The sequence below is a fragment of the Ursus americanus genome, chromosome 31 (assembly GCF_024610735.1).
Source record: "Ursus americanus isolate L20-20 chromosome 31, mUrsAme1.1.p, whole genome shotgun sequence".
Classification (NCBI taxonomy): domain Eukaryota; kingdom Metazoa; phylum Chordata; class Mammalia; order Carnivora; family Ursidae; genus Ursus; species Ursus americanus.
Genome location: NC_142157.1, coordinates 25,054,101 through 25,072,118, shown reverse-complemented (window position 1 = coordinate 25,072,118; position 18,018 = coordinate 25,054,101). Strand labels below are relative to the sequence as shown.

General features: G+C 43.7%; 1 protein-coding gene across 15 annotated transcripts in view; it reads right to left on the bottom strand.

The window, feature by feature from the left end:
- BEND7 (BEN domain containing 7) overlaps window positions 1-18,018 on the bottom strand; it is a 78,062-nt gene that overhangs the window by 45,887 nt on the left and 14,157 nt on the right. For all 15 annotated transcript variants that reach the window (XM_045788355.2, XM_045788336.2, XM_087857689.1 and 12 more), the window contains 2 exons: window positions 6,345-6,647; window positions 3,523-3,645 (listed from right to left, as the gene is read on the bottom strand). In XM_045788355.2, the coding sequence (XP_045644311.1) occupies window positions 3,523-3,645; window positions 6,345-6,636 (415 nt within the window). In that variant the 5' untranslated portion in view covers window positions 6,637-6,647. The remainder of the gene's footprint in view (window positions 1-3,522; window positions 3,646-6,344; window positions 6,648-18,018) is intronic.

The window sequence follows — 18,018 nt, the reverse complement described above, 5'->3', positions numbered from 1 at the left end:
AGGTCACCAAATGTCTCTGGAGAGCTTTCGAGTTCTACACGCAGAAAAGCAACCCAGAGAAAACTCTGTTCCCCATGCTGGTAAATAATCACACTTACTGCGGCTGCTAGGTTCCATGGAAGGAAGGGATTACGAGCCGCAGGAAAACATCCGAGCGTGATCTTACAAGTCACAGGACATGTTTATAGAAATGAGAACTCAGAACGTAAGTTCAGGGGTAGATGTCCGTGCTTCCTGGTAGACCAAACTCAGGAATATTCTAATCGTCCTTTGGGGGTAAACTGATTAATTTACAGGCACCAAAACTGACTGAGACTGAGCAATGACGATCATTTATTAAAGAATGAGTCTGGAATGACTGGTATGCACGTGTGCAAAGCCTGCTAGTCATTTATCAGGGCCAGTTACTCCTTCTTACAAACCCATACTGTCCACACACAAACTATCTCCACCGCACTACACTCAACGACTGCACTCTGGCCAGGCTGCCGTCCACACCATGGTTTTAGGTAGCTGAAAAATAGGAAGGACACAGCTCTGCGCAAGTCAAGAAGACCAGTAAAATCCAGAAACAGGTGGAGTTCTAAGATGAAAAGCACTGAACAAAGACCAAGTACCAGTACTGAATCCACACTTAGGGAAACCAAGGATAGTAAGTATAGTTTTCACAGATGTACTCTGGCCAGTCATGTTTGGTAACCATTTAGAAATATTCTGATGGAAAGTGTTATGGAAAAATATGGCATCATTATTTAAATCTTCATATATCAATATGGCTTACTAAATGCGATCATAGGACATGCCTGCTGTTTTACAGAGAGAAGCCAAATGAAAACTAAAGATCTTTAAATGCACATAAATATGGATCATTTCCTATCAGTTTGCAAATACAGGATATTTATACTTTGAACTTGGTATTTGCATCTCTAGACTAGCAAGAAATTTATAAGTAAGTATTAGAAAAGAACTACTTGGGGCGCCCGGCTGGCTCAGTTGGTGGAGCATGCGACTCTTGATCTTGGGGTTGTAAATTCGAGCCCCATGTTGGGCGCAGAGATTACTTAAAAAAAATAAAATGAAAAAAAAGAAAGAAAGAAAGAAACCAACTACTTGCCCTGCATAGGAGCCCTGAACAGGTTTTTAACCACCTGTGTAGTTATTAGTCTGCTCATTGGTGCTTGACCTTGGCGGCACGTTAGAATCACCATGGGAGCTTTAAAAAAAAAAAGCCCATGCCTCAGCCTTACCCTAGGCTAACTGAATTGGAATTTGCAGGGGTGGCGCCCAGGCACTGAGATCTTTTTAAAGTTCCTGAAGTGATTCCAGTGTACAAGCCTGAGTGGAGAACTGTTCTCTCTTCTCTGGATTTTTACCCAGGGCCAGGTCTCCACACCCAAAGTCAAATGGACGGGGAAGAAGTCCTCAATGGTCTAGGACTCGCACCTCTCTAAGCCTCGCTGTTCTAAAGTAAAAGTGAAAACGCTTTGGGTTTAAAGAACACAGGGACTATCTGATTTTTTTCTCCTCCGTTGGCAAGTCTAGACACAGCCGTCGTCTCTTATATCCAGATCTTATCGCTTCATCATATTCCTTGTCTTCTCCCTCAAGTGAAGGTGAAAGGTGAAACTTTCTAAATATAATTTAAATCTACGTGTTACAGGCAATAAGCCTTAAGTCAATCTACCCACGCAACACAGATTCTTAAGTTTAAGGAAATTAAAGAAGAGTAATTTTTTTCAGTTTATCCTTTCTGCTCTCCTACAAGCTCTGGAATCATTTATCGCCCTAATCTGCAAAGGTTCAGAAAAGAAAACACGGTGACAAAGTGGCATTTACTTAATAGATTCCAAAAGGGCTTCAGTCAGGGATTTAAATGGTTGCAATTTGTAGTTTGCCATTTCGGTAGTAAGGAGCTTAAGTAACAAAATAAATCATTAGAATTTCATATGCATATTTTCTTAAGTGCTAACAAATTCTTCCTCCGAGAAAAGAATCTGTCCATCAGGAAGCAGCCTTTCCTTCTGTGCTCCTCATTTAAGAGAGGTTAACTTTTGCCAGGTCAGTGAGAACACAGGTTGTTGTGGTGGAACAAGGTGAGTTAAACGCTTACTGGCCTGACCAAAATGCTTATTCTTTCCTTGGGCTGAAACCAAATTCAGCACATAAAATTCGATGTCGCTTTTCGGAGGGCCTTTCGCTCACCTTCTTCTCCTGCGCTCTTGGGTGATGGGTGTGTCTAAGTATTAAGCTTTTTAGATCAAAACCACATCACCGCATGTTACAATTTTACTAGAATTCACTAAATGGCACCAAGGACGATTTCTGAACCATGACCTTCCTGAGTCTCTGCACAGCGCAGGCAAGGGACTGCTGACCCTGTACGACTGTGCTATTTCCTGCTCAAGGAGCAGTCTACCCTCACCAGAGGAGGCCCTAACGAAATGCTGTGTTATTTTCTGGACCTGTGACCAAAAAGTTGCATTTTTCCTCCCATTGGTAGAGATGAGACACCGCAGCCGCTGTCGTGGTGACCCAGACTTCTATGAGCCCACTCCTGGTCTTTAGAACAACACTAAGCAGATAGTTTCTGCCTGTATCGTGCTTCACAGAGTTCATTTACGTTTAGTAACTCCTTCTATTTTGAAAACCATCCTGTGAGTTAGCTATCAATGCTCCAGCTCCAGATGAGAAATCTGGGTGTAGACAAGTCACGTAGCTTCATGAGAACAACAGGGACCCTGACCCCAACCTGCAGACTCAGGCTCTTCCCTCCGCCCACTTGACTAACACGAGGGGAACAAAAGAAGCACCATGTCACTAAGAAAGACAGGACACGAGGTGTCTGCGAGCTTCTACATCCTGAATTTTAGGGAGACAGGCCACAGCAGGGCCTAAGAGGCAACATCTCACGTGCTTACGCTCTTGAATGTCTTTGCCAGGACATCCCACACTCCCGAGAGGGCCCTCTAGCACCTGGGCTATTTCCTGCTCAAGGAGGCAATAAGCCTTAAGTCAATCTACCCATGCAACATGCATGGCTTCCCTACTGTCACACTGCGCCCCACAAGGGATGGGGACAGGCGTGGGGGTTGCCGACACACACATGCAGCCCCCAAATGGAGCACCTCAGGAGGGAAGAAGAGTCAGCCACACTTCTGTCCTGAGGTGAACCTCCTTGCCGACGCACATTGGGAACGTGAGCTGAAGAACTATGCCTACTCATAAATGATTGTTTCAAAATTCAGGTAACTGACACGTGTCAAGGACTCGGAGTGAGGGAGTGAACTTTATGGAGCAGTGCACCTGACTGTGTGAGTAGTAGTACTGGCAATGAGAAGTCTGTTAGATTGGCCAAAGGAAAACCGTGCTGTAGCAGAAGCTGAGGAAACGAACGCTTGGAAAAGCCCAGAGAGGCAGCAAGGTGGGAAGAACCAAATACTAAGAGCACAGTAAACATCCCAACTGAAGAGGCCAGAGAGGCATTAAAAGTCAGGGGACTCCACCCCAGGCCTGTGTCGGTACCTGCTTGAATTTGCATTAATTTCCGCATGGTCCTGAGTTCTTGGAGGATGGCCTGCAGCGTCGACTGGCAGTTACAAGTACAGCAGTTCGATCCCACCGACGAATTCACGGCGGGGACTTCTCCTAAGCATCAAAGAAAAGAATGGCACACTCCAAACATCAACAATAAAATTATAAAGGGGAGACATCTTGACAGCATTTTGAAGCACGTGTGGTTATTATGAAACAGTGCCTGTTCCCACCTGAATGTCGGGGGCTGACCTGATCTAATTATCCAGGCTTCTGCGCTGTAAGGTGCGTGCATCTCACGGGGTGGTGGAGACTGCACGGACGTATGCCCATGATCGCTGTCCCAGCAGGCCTCCCTAGTGTCACACCAGTGCATCTCAGGTGACAGCACCATAAACATTCACTAGAAACACACACTCTGTTGCACAAAAACACGAGCTCTGAGAAGAATGGCCTTCCAGAAAAACCTGGTAGCCGCACATTCTAAAATCTCACATTAAAAATTAAATATGTCTAACTATGAAAGAAATAGTTTTTCTAGTATTTCCCCAAATTAAGAACTGTCAAGACATTAAAACTTTTAGGACACTCTCTGGGGGTGGGACGTGTGGGGCAGGGAAGAGCCGGGGGAGCAGAGTGTACATAGGAGGCGATACTCAGACTCGGTGGGTTCCCGGCGGGGGGTGTGCTGGCTTTTCTCCACCTTAGTGAAGGAGATCCTCGTGCATCTTTTCTCCATCCCCATGTCTTACGTTTCCCTCACTTTAGCCTCATTATCTCTATTTCAAGTTTGTATCTTTTCCTTAGTAAAACTATCCTATTAAAGTAAACCTAGGTTGTCCCCTCGTCCTTAGGATATAGTGGAACATAGAGCATTCCCTCTAGCGTGTGTCCAATCCCACCACTGCGAACTGGATCGTGCTGCTGTTACTTAGGTTGTTCCTAGGCACAAGGGGAAAGTTCGAGGGCATGGATATAATTGTATCTTTTGTTATACATTCAATGTGATTTTAATTCCACAGTATGCAATGTTTGTGGATACTATAAAAAACTTCACCCCAGGGGCGCCTGGGTGGCTCAGTCATTAAGCGTCTGCCTTCAGCTCAGGGCATGATCCCAGCTTTATGGGATCAAGCCCCACATTAGGCTCCTCTGCTGGGAGCCTGCTTCTTCCTCTCCCACTCCCCCTGCTTGTGTTCCCTCTCTCGCTGGCTGGCTGTCTGTCTGTCAAATAAATAAATAAAACTTTTAAAACAAAAAACAAAAAAACTTCACCCCAGCAAAATCATGAAATACGTACGGACAACTTAATGCTTAGAGTAGCATAATTATTTACACTCAAAGTTGTAGCAAGCTGAGATGCTACAACTTTTAAAACGGCAAATAATTTCAATGAATTCGAAGTAGTCACAGTTATATATGATGAATTCCTACTGAAAATAAGCAAACAATAAACACAAAAATCTGTTTGCAAACCTACATGGGGGAATTTATATTTGTAACTTTTAACATTAATAACATTTTTCCAAGTAAATCCACCCTCCTTGTTGCATACTGGAAAACAGAACGTTCTGCACCCAAAACTTATTGCTGTGGGGCGAACTAACTTCATACACACCTAAGGGTCCCCTATTTCTCTTACCATTTCTTCCATGGCAGTTGAATTAGGAGGGCCTTATAGAATATTCCTAGTCACTATTCTAAGCACTGTCTTTATCATTTTTAGAGGACAAAACCAACCCTTTCCAGCTTGTTATAAATCATTTTCTAATTTTAAAGAGAACTGACTTATTTTTATGGAGGAGTCTTTAAAGAGCCATGTCCCCTTAACCTGGAAGCATGCCAGCACGTGAATGTGATCCTAGCTTATGCAATATTGAGAGAAAGAGAAGACTCCCGTACGTCTCTTGGGGTCCCTCCTGTCTCAACCGCAGTGCCTCGGGATGGGTTTTTACGGCTCTGAACTGGTTACTGCAAATTGTGTTAAAAAAAATTCAAAGAGTTCTCTTCTTCTTGAAGGAATAATGCATGGGAAAAGAAAATCCTTAACTTGCCAAGGAAACTGAAAAAGCAGTCTTGCTTTTCCTTGTTCTTTTTCTGAAAACTATAGATCTGCACATCCATATATAATTTAGGGGAGAAATAACATCCAAGGTTACTGGATGGTAAGTTAACACGTCCAGAAAAAAAAATTATCAATTTTTTCCTAAGCTTTGAAAAAAATTGCCATTTTTTTTCCTGAACACTTAGGAATTTAAATTAAGGAAATTTTACTCCCAAGGGATAGTTTTCAACCCTAAGGAGGCAAGCCCTGCAACAAGGGTCATCTGCTGCGGTTGCTGGAATGAGTCATAAAAGCGAAGGTGTCACTAGGACGCTGGGATATGTGTCCCTCCCTTTCACCAGAACTCCTGTGATCACGAAGAAGAGCGAAAAAGTGAGCAAGAGGATGTATTAATGATACACGTATGACCAGAAGCTCCTTTTGATGACAAAGGGGAGAGCCTTCTGCCCTGATGTTCAGGCTCTTATGACAAAAGTATCTGTATGTTGGCAAATGATAGCTTTCACTTTTTAAAGGGCTAAAATCTCTACTAAGGAATCATTACTTCTAATATAGAGCCTAAGTCTCGCTTCTCAAGTATGTTTTTTTTAATACTTGTTGTGTTACTCAGCCAAGGCAGGTGACTAGGGGAGGGTTTAATGTACTGAACTCAAAAACCATGCTGAACATTTAGAAATAAAACACATTTGGACAACCCCCCACCCCGAGCCCCCCCATGAGCATTCTCAATGTCCGATAATGACCGTACCGTTGGAGCTCCCAGTGGTGTGGGGCTGACTCTGGAAGGTTCTAGAGCGGGTGCCATACTGCCCTGAGAACTGCCCGCTGGGAGGTGGTAACTCATTCCACGCAGCACGTGAAGAAGGCTGGAGGCTCTGTGGGGCCTCAGCAGAGGAGTTCAAACGCGGAGGCCAGACGGAATCCAAATCCTGGGGTTCTTCTTTTAATTTTTCTCCTTCTTTGCCCACACGCTGATAGATCCTCCCAGTGCTGTCATTCAGTAATCTTCTCATTCCTGTGATTTGTTTTTTAATTTCCATGCTTTCATCTCCTAATGGAAACAGGGCCAAAGAGATCATTGTACATGAGCAGAAGGAAAAATAATCCACTGCCAAAAAACACAGCCCTTCTTTGGAAATGGGAAAGATTCCTGAGTCCAGAGGCAAGCTTTCAGAAACTTGAGTAATCTATAAAAATTAAAGGCAAGAAAACTAGCTATGATCTGAAGAAACCCATCATATTCCTGGTGCATCTCATTTTGACTTTCTTTCTGGCTAAATTCTCTTATGATAAAAGAACTTTCCTGAGCAGGTTTCATCTGGAACACACCTTAAATTCCCTCTGAGTGAGGGTGTCATGAGAAAATGAGCGGAGGCAGAAGACCCATGATGGGACTACAGGGCTGAAAGCCTGAGCTTGGATCTGCCTCAGACGTTCACTTGGGATGGACGTGGAGGCCAGCTGGCTCGCTCACCCCCCGGGCCGCCAGGTGCAAGTACCAGCAAGAATATGTGGCATGGGTTGGGACGTAGTGCTTTCTGAGGATGGGCTGTTGGCACAGGAGGCACCCCAGTACGACAGTGTTGTTGGAGGCCTCACCTTCAGAAATGACACTGTAGGAGCAGAGAGACATCCAAGGCAATGGAGGAGAGGGCTCTGTCTTTCTCTGACCTTGTCTCACGGGGGAGACATCCCCGCAACTACGCCTTCCTGGACCTGCCCGGACCAAATCTGCCGCCATCTCCACTTTTAACCATGTGCGAAGAGAGCCCCACTCACCTATGCTGCCTTCTTTTTTTTCAATTATGGTTAAAAAACACGTAACAAAATTTACCATCTTAACCATTTAAAAAAAAAAAAGATTTATTTGAGAGAGAGAGAGAGTGCACGTGCACACACACTCTCTCTCGAGCAAGTGGGGGAGGGGCAGAGGGAGAGAATCTTCAAGCAGACTCTCCGCTGAGCAGAGCCACTGGCCACTGAGCCACTAGGCACCCTACCATCTTAACTAGTTTTAAGTGCACAGTTGACAATATTTGCATTGTTCTGCAACAGATAGCCATAACTTTTACCATGACTTTAAGATTCCTTTTCCCTAAGGAGATTTTATTTTTGAACTAAGGTATCTCTATACTGCACTGGGGGTACTTAATAAAGATTACTTAAAGAAAACTCTAAAATTACACAGATATAAAACATTTTCCATAAATACTAACGTTAGAGGATGCTATTAGGAGCTATTTTGAACATCCTATCTTTTTACATTGTACATCAGCTGGTGTCTTCCCAAAGATTGAGAGAAGTGGATTTTTTTCCTCTAATCTGGGTGTTAAAGTGAAAGTCTTATGCCAGGATTTTTTTTCCCCTCTAATCTGGGTGTTAAAATAAAAGACTCACACAGTCACTCCATTAAATGCTTGAAATTTAAACTATGATAAAAAGAAAAGGCCTACAGAAACTATCAGGAAAAACACAGCTCCTGCAAATAAATACAGCACGTTTAATAAAATGATGTTTTAATGCACTTAGCATCATATAAGCCAGATTTCTCTGTAGAATTGGTAACTGCATAATGAATCTAGGTATTTTGTGTTGTCTAGCTAGATATTTAGCTAATTAATACATGGACCTATTATAGAACATAAGGAAACTTTTACACACTGTTTTGAAATAAGTATCTCCAATTTGTAAAAAGGTAATAAAATATTAATTCTGTCTTTACTCTCTAACATGGGTGAACACAAATGACACCGATTTCCAAATTTACAATATTGTTATGCGTTGCTATCTGCTTGAGAGGAGCAATATTTTCATTTGTAATGAAACTATTTCTACATCAAACACCTGTGAAAATTACAACACAGGAACAGCAAGTGATATTCCAGATTTTATGAGAATGAATGACTAAGCACGATTTAAATAATGCAGAGCCAGCAAAATTTACGACCTCCTCAGGATGTCTATGGCACAGGGTGTGTCTGGAAGAGCTCCGGGAGGAATTCCGAAGGAAATATACAGGCAAATGTGGTGTTACTTTCAGCACCCAAACACATACTTTCCTGGCCGGGGAACAGCACAATCTGGGCAAGAAGCTTCTTTCCTGTGGGTTTTTTTTCTCCTCCATTTTCTGGATGAGGGAAGCCGTGCACGCAGCAGAGGCTGCAGCACGCTGATCGCAGCGGGCACTGCTGGTGGCTGCCACGCCCCCCCCCTCCTGGCACCCTGGCAAGAGCCGCGCCAGCTCGGCCGCCTTCTGCCTGCTCCTCCAGTCAGCGCCAGCCTCCTTCTGCACACGAACCCTGACACATCGAGCGAAAGGGATGCTCTCTCTCTGGAGATGGAGTGCTACGATCAAGGGCTGTCTTCAGGGGGAGAGAAAGAAAGTCACAGGATTCTGGAACCTGCTAAAAGCACATATGTTTTCTTGTGACCTGAGTTTCTTAGTTCTGAAAATTATCAGAACAAACAGAGTTTCAGGTGCTTTCTATGTTTGTGTGGAAGACCGGCTTTGACGCTGCAGGTTGGGTCCAGAAGAGGAGGTGAGAGTGTAAAGGGAGCCTCTGGTGTGGGCCGTCCCAGCAATGTGTTGAAACATTTCTTTCAAAGTCAAAACAAAAAACGACCAAACCACAACAAAAGAGGACCCAGTGGGGCCCAAGGAGGAAGACAGTGCAGGGAGGAAGGACAGCCAGGGCCAAGGCAGCCCCACGGGCTTCACTCAGGAGACTCAGGAGACAGCACACAGTCTACCTGCCTGCAAGGGATCTCAAAGGACAGAAGACAGAGACCTGCAGAAGTCAGAGCTGTAGGAGTCAATGGGAGGAAAGTCAGTGGGGAAGGCTGAGGAAGGCTGACCTCAGAAAGCTCCTTGGAAGAGACAGGCTGAGCGTTCCTAGAGGACAACCAGATGGATGTGTGCAAATGGTCTCAGAGGAACTGAATTGTCCTTTCTCGGACCAGAGAAGCTGGGAGCAGCCCTTAAAATACCACCCGGGAAGAGGTCCTGGAGCCCTGCTACACCCGCAGGCAACGGTGGTCTTCAGCAGAGAGAGGGGATCCTCTGCCTTGCTTGTTGGGGCAGACGGAGCAGAGCGTCAGAAACGAGAGCTGGAGACCAAAAGCAGGGATGACCAAAGCAGCCGAGTGAACTGACATAAACTGGGATGGTGCGGGTGCTGAACGCAGCAAGCAGGGTGAGCAGGCAGAGGGCGGGTGGAGGCTCGGGCAGAAGGTGCTGGTGTGGTCCAGTGGACAGGCCTGCACTGGACTCCCTTCCCAACTGTGCTAACATCCCGCTCCCACACTTCAGCTTCCTGTGTCATACGCTGAAGGTCTGGGCCAGGGGCACACAGACGCAGCTGAAGAGGGATGCAGGTTTTTCACGGTAACAAGATGTTAACGGAGTGAAAGTCACAGGTATCCTTCTCAGAAAAAGCAGGCTTAATCCATCCTCATAGCGGAGCCCATTGTTTTTTGTGTTTTTTTGTTTTTTGTTTTTTGTTTTTAATTGAGGGGGCATAAGTTCTTTGACTTAAAAAGAAATGGTGAAAAGTACGTAAGAGATTGAGATGGGAAGTGTTAGCAGACTTCTACTTGTCTTTCCAGTTGGGATCAGTCAACGTCTTCACCATATTTAATGCCAGGAAAAGGGAGCTCCACAAGCATGATTCTACAAGGAAACGTGTGCACTTTCCTCATTTCTTTCCAAACCTATCTATGTCTTTACTTACACTCAACTCCAAGAGGCCGAATCTTTTCAAGAGAGACAAAAAGAAATCTTACTAAAAGATAAAACAACCTTAACTGAAATCCTTTTGAGAGTTTGGACAAGGTCTAAAAAAAGTTGCAGAATGAATTCTATCTTTGGCTAAATTTCCAGACTCTCCCAGATCACTTTTCTTTACCTAAACAACATACAGGTATATACGCAACTAATGAATCATTGAACTTTACATCAGAAACCAGGGATGTACTGTATGGTGACTAACATAATATAATAAAAAAACATTAAAAAAAACATACAGGTATATAATAATTATTACTATACATATGATGATTATGCATAATAATACATACAAAGTCTTACAACGTGGAAGTAAGTCATCATACATGATCTCTCTTAATTTGGCCAGGAAAGAAGGATATGCGACACAGACCATGATTACTCGTGGTCTGGGATGATAAAAGAAAATATGATAATGTACAAACATATAGCAAGAGACTGTTCATAAACATCTTATGTCTATCTCTCAATGTCTTACTATGAAGATTCACGAAGAACAGTCGTATCTTTGCCCTACAAATGTTCTAATGTAGACGGATGGTAGGTGTTCTGTAAGACTTTCTTAAGTGAATGAGAGAAACGGCTTTTTGAAACCAGAAAGCATCCAGTAGAATTAAATGTAATATTAACGTTATAAGCAAACAATAATAGAGTCGAGTGAAAAAGGAGCAGAAATAAACTGCTCAACAAACATTTATCAAGCACTTTCTGGGCCTCAGAGATATAAAGATCATCTGGTACGAATTAAAAGATAGCCCCTCTCCAAATCTCTCGACATTTTTTATCCAGATTGCTTTGTATTGATTGGTTGTTCTGAAAAATGGTCCTGATTTTTCCCGGCCTATTGACCCCTCACTCTGTTGACTGTGTGCCCCAGGACTTCAGCGAGCAAACTGCCCTACTATTTGCCTATGATCTGGCTTCCTGCTAGAGGTAAAGACCTTCCCTGATGGCCCTGTTTTCCCTGAAGCCCCAGCATGAAAGCTGTTCATTTCCCCCCGGGGCTGGGGCTGGTGGCTCCCCGACACATAACGCTTCCGGCCCCAGGAGAAAGCTCGCTGTTGTCTGAGCGGATGCCACAGAGCTATCCCTTCTACCCCCTTCTTCCTCAAAGGCAGCTGTGTGTGCCTGGAGTTCAAGCCCTCTAAGGGGAAGGACAGGTGATGAAGTTGAAATGTAGAGCGAGGTCATCCCATTAAGGGCCATACATGCCAGGCGAAGGAAGAATAATTTTACGCTGGAGATACTGGGTTATTACTCCGGGTAATTTTAGATTCATAGCTCTTTCAATAGAAGGATAGTAAATAATCAGGTCTATCCTGTAGAAAAATAATTCTGGCAAAACTCTGGTGAACGTGGCGTGGAGGGAGAACCAGTTACAGTGTCATTGCTGAAGGCTGGGTGAAGGACCTTAGAGTCTGTGCCAGGCCGGGGAGGGGGAGGGGCCGCGGCTGGAGAGAGACCCTGAGGAAGCTTCATCAGACAGTCCCGCTGATGGGCTGGGTGTGCGGATGGTGGGGGTGGGGAAGGACGAGAGCCTGTGAAAGAGAACACCAAGGTTTCTAGCTTGGGTGACTGATACTAATACCAGTCAGGGAATTAGAAAAAAAAGGTGCTGCGGGGTGAGGTTGTAACGAGCCTAGTTCTGACAAAGAATTCTGATAATAAGCAGGCAACTGGGAATGCAGCCACGTTCATGGCTGGGACAGGAAGCTGACTTCAGAGCTGTTCTGTTAGGAGCTGCTACCACCACTACCGGTAGTAGGGGGCCCTCTGAGTTCACTAACAACTCGGGGCGGACCGGCACCTTGTACAGAGATGCCAGGTTTCCTATCAATCCAGCGTGCAGAGAGCGCAAAACCCCCATTTCAATACGAAAAGAGCCATGAGCTCATCTGTTTCCAAGCTGGCAAAGTGGGTCACCCCATTCCCCCTGGGCTCCCAACCCCTGGGGTAAGCAGCAGTCACCTTGGTCAGAAGTGAGTCCTCTCTAAGCCCTCGCTCCCCCTGCCCCCAACATCGAGTCCACCACAGGGGTGCCACACTTGACAAAACCCCTCAACAGGAGAACTGACAGAATCTTAAAGAACCGAGGGGCACTTCCACCATATTCGGTATTGGTCGACCCTCATTATACTATGCTGTCCAGTTCTGTACTATTTTTAAGAGGTTGTGGAGAGTCTTTAGGAGGTCACAAAAGTCAATAGGAAAGGTTAAAGGGACAAAGACAGGCTATAGGAGTTGGGTGTTTCACTGAGAACTACATGGTTATGACTGACTTGTCTTCAACTCTATTATGGGTGGTTATGGGCAGGACGGTGTTCTTTATCACCAAAGGAGGAACGGATCGAAGCGCAGCTTCCAGGCAGGAGGCTGGACGACACACGGTCTTCAAGAGCTGCCCTTCCAGCTCCTGAACACCGACCACACAGCAGAGACGCGTCTGAGAGCATGTACCGAAGGAGGGACAAGAATGCTCTTCTGTTTGGGATGATGAAAAAGTTCTGGAAACAGATAGTGGTGGTGCTTGCACAGCACTCAATATACTTTAAAAAAAAGAATGCTTTAAAACTCCTCGCATTTTTCAGGTAATGACATGTTAAAAGAGAAAGAAGTTGAGTGCATCGGTGAGAAATACTAAGATGCCCCGGATTTATACTAAATAGTCCAACTATCTCTTCTCAAACACCAGTAGAAGCAGCATAGAGCCACGGTATAGAAAAGACTCACCCACAGCAGGTCAAATGACAGCAGTGAGAGAGAGAACAGGAGAGGGGACAGGGTCCTTCCTGCCAATGCTACAGCTTTCTTCAGCACAAACCTCAACACACGGGTCTCAGCGCAGAGGAATGTGAAGCAGACTCCGTGCTATGGGGAGGCCTGAGGTCGACACCCTCATTCCAAGCCCAAACTGACATGCAGATGCTATCAAGGTCCCACCTGGCCACCCTCAGGGCTGAGAGCCATGTTTACAAGGGACACGCAAGACTGGGATTCTAACTCAGCAAAAACGGTCTGAAAAGCATAGTTTGTAGAGCGACAGTTTCCAAGTGAGCCCTTTTCTCTCATGCAACCTTAAGCGGAACCCCAATAAGTCAAGCAGAGTAAAGCCTGTTGAAGAGAGCACGTTGGAACCCACATTCCTGGAACAGTCCCTGGAGTTCGTTCAGGAACTCTGTGGGCACCACACAACAGTCTAAATGCCGCTGAGATGGAAGGAGGCAAAGAGTATCTACAGAATCATTTAATTGGTTGAATCAAACGCTATGGTAAGGAGTATCTCAACTGCGAGTGTGTTGGCATGTGTGTGAGGACCCTGTTAAATTGAAAGTTATAAGTGGAAAATAGTTAAGCAGCTCAATATATATGTGCACACACACACACACACACACACACACGGCATTTTCATTTAAAGAGCAGCTAAGTTCCTTTCAAATCTATTTAGAGAATATCAGGTTCATTCATCCATTCAATAAATATTTACTGTACTACTACGAAATATGAGATACCGTGGGACTAAAGAAAGGAAAACAGAAGACATATAAGCTCCAGTGGCTCCCCTTCAGGGGTGTACAGTCCAGCAGGGGAGACAGGTGAATGTACAAACCATTTAAAACACGATGCCCCTTTTCTAACGAATGGCAGGCTTACCCAGGATAAGCCACCTGAAGCCAGGGTGGGAGGCTGGAGCTCTTTTTATCTAAGGCTGAGCACGTGAAGCCAGGACGGGTACCAACAGAGAATGCAAAGGATCTTAGCCGGAAAATAGGCCTTCCACGCAAAAAGAGCTTGAGACATCTATTAAGGGTCAAAAGAGCAAAGACATGCCAGGAAATGAAGAAGGACTAGCGATTCAAAATGGGCTGTCACCATTAGTACTCAGTACACCATTAGTACTGTAAAAAAAAGAATGAGATCTTGCCTTTCGCAACAACATGGATGGACCCCGAGGGTATCATGTTAAGTGAAATAAATCAGACGAAGAAAGACAGATACTATAGAATTTCACTTATCTGTGGAATCTAAAAAACAAAACTCCCAAACAAAACTGAAACATGCTCTTAAACACAGAGAACTGGGGGCTGCCTGAGAGGAAAGGAGTAGGAGGACGAGCAAAATAGATACAGGGGATTAAGAGGTACAAATGTCTAATTGTAAAATAAGTCAACAGGATGAAATGTATAACATAGGGAATCTAGTCGATAATAAGCAATAATGTACAGTGACAGATGGTGACTACAGTTACCATGGTGAGCACTGAGTAATGTATAGAATTGTCTGCTCGCTGGGTTGTACACCTGAATCTACCATAATGTTGTATGTCAACTATACTTCAAAAAAAAAAACCAAACCAATTGGACAGCCACAAAAAATGGGCTTTCATGCTTCTTCTCAAACGTATCCCTCAAAGAACACCTACAAAGGAGAATAAACAGCTATAAGAAGTTTGGGGGCAAAGTCCTAAAAGGGGCATAAGGAAAAATTTTCTTGGATGTCTTCATATTTTACCTTAAAAAAATAAACGTTAATATTATACTTTGCTCTCTACCCACCAAAACGTGTGGATTCCTGTAGTCCATGGAAAACACTGGGCGTCAGTTACGCATCCACAGTTTCAAATGCTCTGGTCTGAGAGGAGAGGCTGGACCGTTACAGAAGGCCAAGGGCTCAGCTTTTTAAGTCAGGCTTTTGAATGCCCCCAGCTACTTTCTAGGAGTACATCTCTAGTGTCCATGACCGAACAGACAAAACCAAGAGATTATATGATAAATGCCTTGGACATTGCAAAAATGACAAGTGTTCAGGAATCGAGAGGAAGAGACCATTTTAAACTGGGAGGACTGTGGCTGGTGTCATGAAGATGGTGAGATGTGAGCTGGTCCGTAAAGATGGCTAGCATTCCCATGGGCACTTCTGGGAAGAGAAAGGAGGGAACAGTATGGTGCAAAGACTGAACGCAAAGAAAAACAAAATGGGTAACGGTAAATAAGCTAACTCAGTTGGAGTTGAGGTACTGAGTGGGTAAAGTGAACAAAGTGGGTAAAGTGAACAAAAATTGATGCTTTTACTTTATCTTGCAAATGACAGGAAGTCAACAAAGGTTTTCCATGAGACTGTGATATATAAAAAGCAGCTGGAACTCCCCAACCAATTCCAAGAGTGGGCCTGCTTATTTCCCTCAAATGTTCTTATATCATGGAAAACAAACTTTTATTTTATAATAAATACAACACGGCTGCCCAACTGTATGCTCCTTGGATGTGTAATTCCAGACATCCTAAGTGAGGAGGTCAGAAGCCATCACTTTAAACAATGCTCAAGAATATTGAGCCAACGAGTTAAAATCCCAAATACAAGGGAGAGGTCTTGCAAATCAATGAAGACAAACACCAACAATAAAAAACTGGGCAAAGGACATAAACAAGTAATTCACAAGAGGAATAGTTTAAAAATCCCTTAATCTGCATAATTATTAATGTCATGAAAATTAAATAACGTGAAATTCTTTGTCTATTAATTTGGCAAGGACTGTAGATTCATAAAACTCATTTTTGGTGAAGGTGTAGAGTTATAGTCACTCTCATTGGCTGTTGGTAGGGAACCTTTCTGGAGGGAAATTCAGCAAGTCCACTTCCAGGAACTGATCCTATAGAAACATCCCAACAAGTACCCATGCCATAGACACAAGGATATTCACGAGGGCATCACTGTACTTGTGAAACACTGGGAATCATCCAAACATTGATCAATGGAGCATTAGATAAGTGAATTACAGCATGTCGGTGTCATGAAATTGTGGTGTATGTTTACATGTCCTGTAAAGAACGGAATGGCCCTTTTTATAGTCATTTGGAGGTATGTGCCAGATAGACTGTAAACCCCTGATGGTTGATATCACGGTGACTTCATTCACTACCTCGTAACCAGGGCTGACTGCCTGCCTCAAACTACCCACTCAATTCTGTGGAATAAATGGAGACTCCGTTAAGCAAAAAAGTTACAAAACATTATATAGCATGATCCCATTTTCCTTGGATTGTAAAACACACAAAAACAACTCTACCATTAACAGTGGTTGTTACTGGAGAGTGTGATGGGGACGGGATGTTTTCCTTTTTATTTTATACCTTTTTTTCACCTTTCTCAATTTTAACTTTAAAAATGGTTTTGAAATGAATACGTATTATTTTTTTGTAAGAAAACATGACCTATAAGAACTATGTACGATCTTCTCCCTGTGATATTCTGAAGCTGGGTACAGCAGCAGCTTTGGACATGAAAACATCTTATAATGTCACCCAGGAAAGACAAAGTTGGACAGGAATGAATCATAGGTGGCTAGAGATAGCCGCGAAAGCAAGTCTAGGAAAGAGGATGCTGGGGTGTGGTCTACTTTGCAACTCTCGGTGTACAGGCCTTAGATTACTTTCCGTTGAAGCTCATACAAGCCATGTATTCTTTATTTTTAAGTTTGTTTATGTATGTGTATATGCATATAAGTAATCTCTAGAGCCAACGTGAGGCTCGAACTCTTGACCCTGAGATCGAGTCCCATGCTCTTCCAACTGAGCCAGCCAAGCGCCCCAACCCATGTATTTTTTTTTTAAATAATAATTTGGCAATATGTAGGGGAAAAGTGTCACAGCCACCATTTACTGAGCACTCACTATGTACCAGGCCCTCTGGCAAACTCTGCCAACTTTTAATCCTGATGACAAGCTAAGAGGTTTGAATGTTGATGAATACATGTTACGCAGGAAATAACAAAGACTTTAAGATTGGAGATTTGAACTGGGTAGCTCAGGCTCCAGGGTCCATGAGCTACTCCACTAAAGTGCTCAAGGAACTGGCTGACTGGCCGGAAGGAGGCCATTCACAAAATAATCCAGCCGCGAGGTATCCAGGAAGCACTCAGGACACACACTGGGTGCTGTCTGAACTAGTCAGCGCCTTAACCACCCAGTTATGTTAACAAATACGATGGAAACAGTTCAATTATTGCACCAAACCATCTATGGATTTCAACTTAGTTGTACTGTTTCTAACTAAGGAGAATAAGGCTCAGATATTTCTCTTTAAATTGGCAGCAGAGTTCATGTGAATCCTGTGAATTCTACAAAAGCCAAATATTAACACTTAGAAGACGTGCAATAAGAATTTATTTATGTTCATGATTCTGTGAAACATGGCAAAAGTCTTTGATTGCTGGCAATACACATAGGTTAAATATAACAAGACTGTAGATTAGGGGCTGCTTCCATATTCCCATAGTAGCACAACCAAAGTCTTGCCTTCATTCAGTAAGAGATAAAATGTTCACAATTTACTGTCTGGAGAGAGACAATCCTTTTCGATAGAATTTGAAATGCTGATCCTCTGCTCTCCTGTACAGAAACTTCTAAAAGAATGCTAATACAGAGGTGCAAATCTCCCCTCACTGAGCCGTCAATTTATACATCCACATCACGGAGCAGTTAAGTATGAACGTGATTAAGTACTGGTTATACTGCATTTCTTCAGCCATTTAAAATTTCAAAATATTCCAAGTTAAAAATATAAACTATTCCAAGTTAAAATATAAAATATTCCAAGTTAAATATGCTGATGTACAGTCTCATCTTCAGTGTAAGTAGTGTTA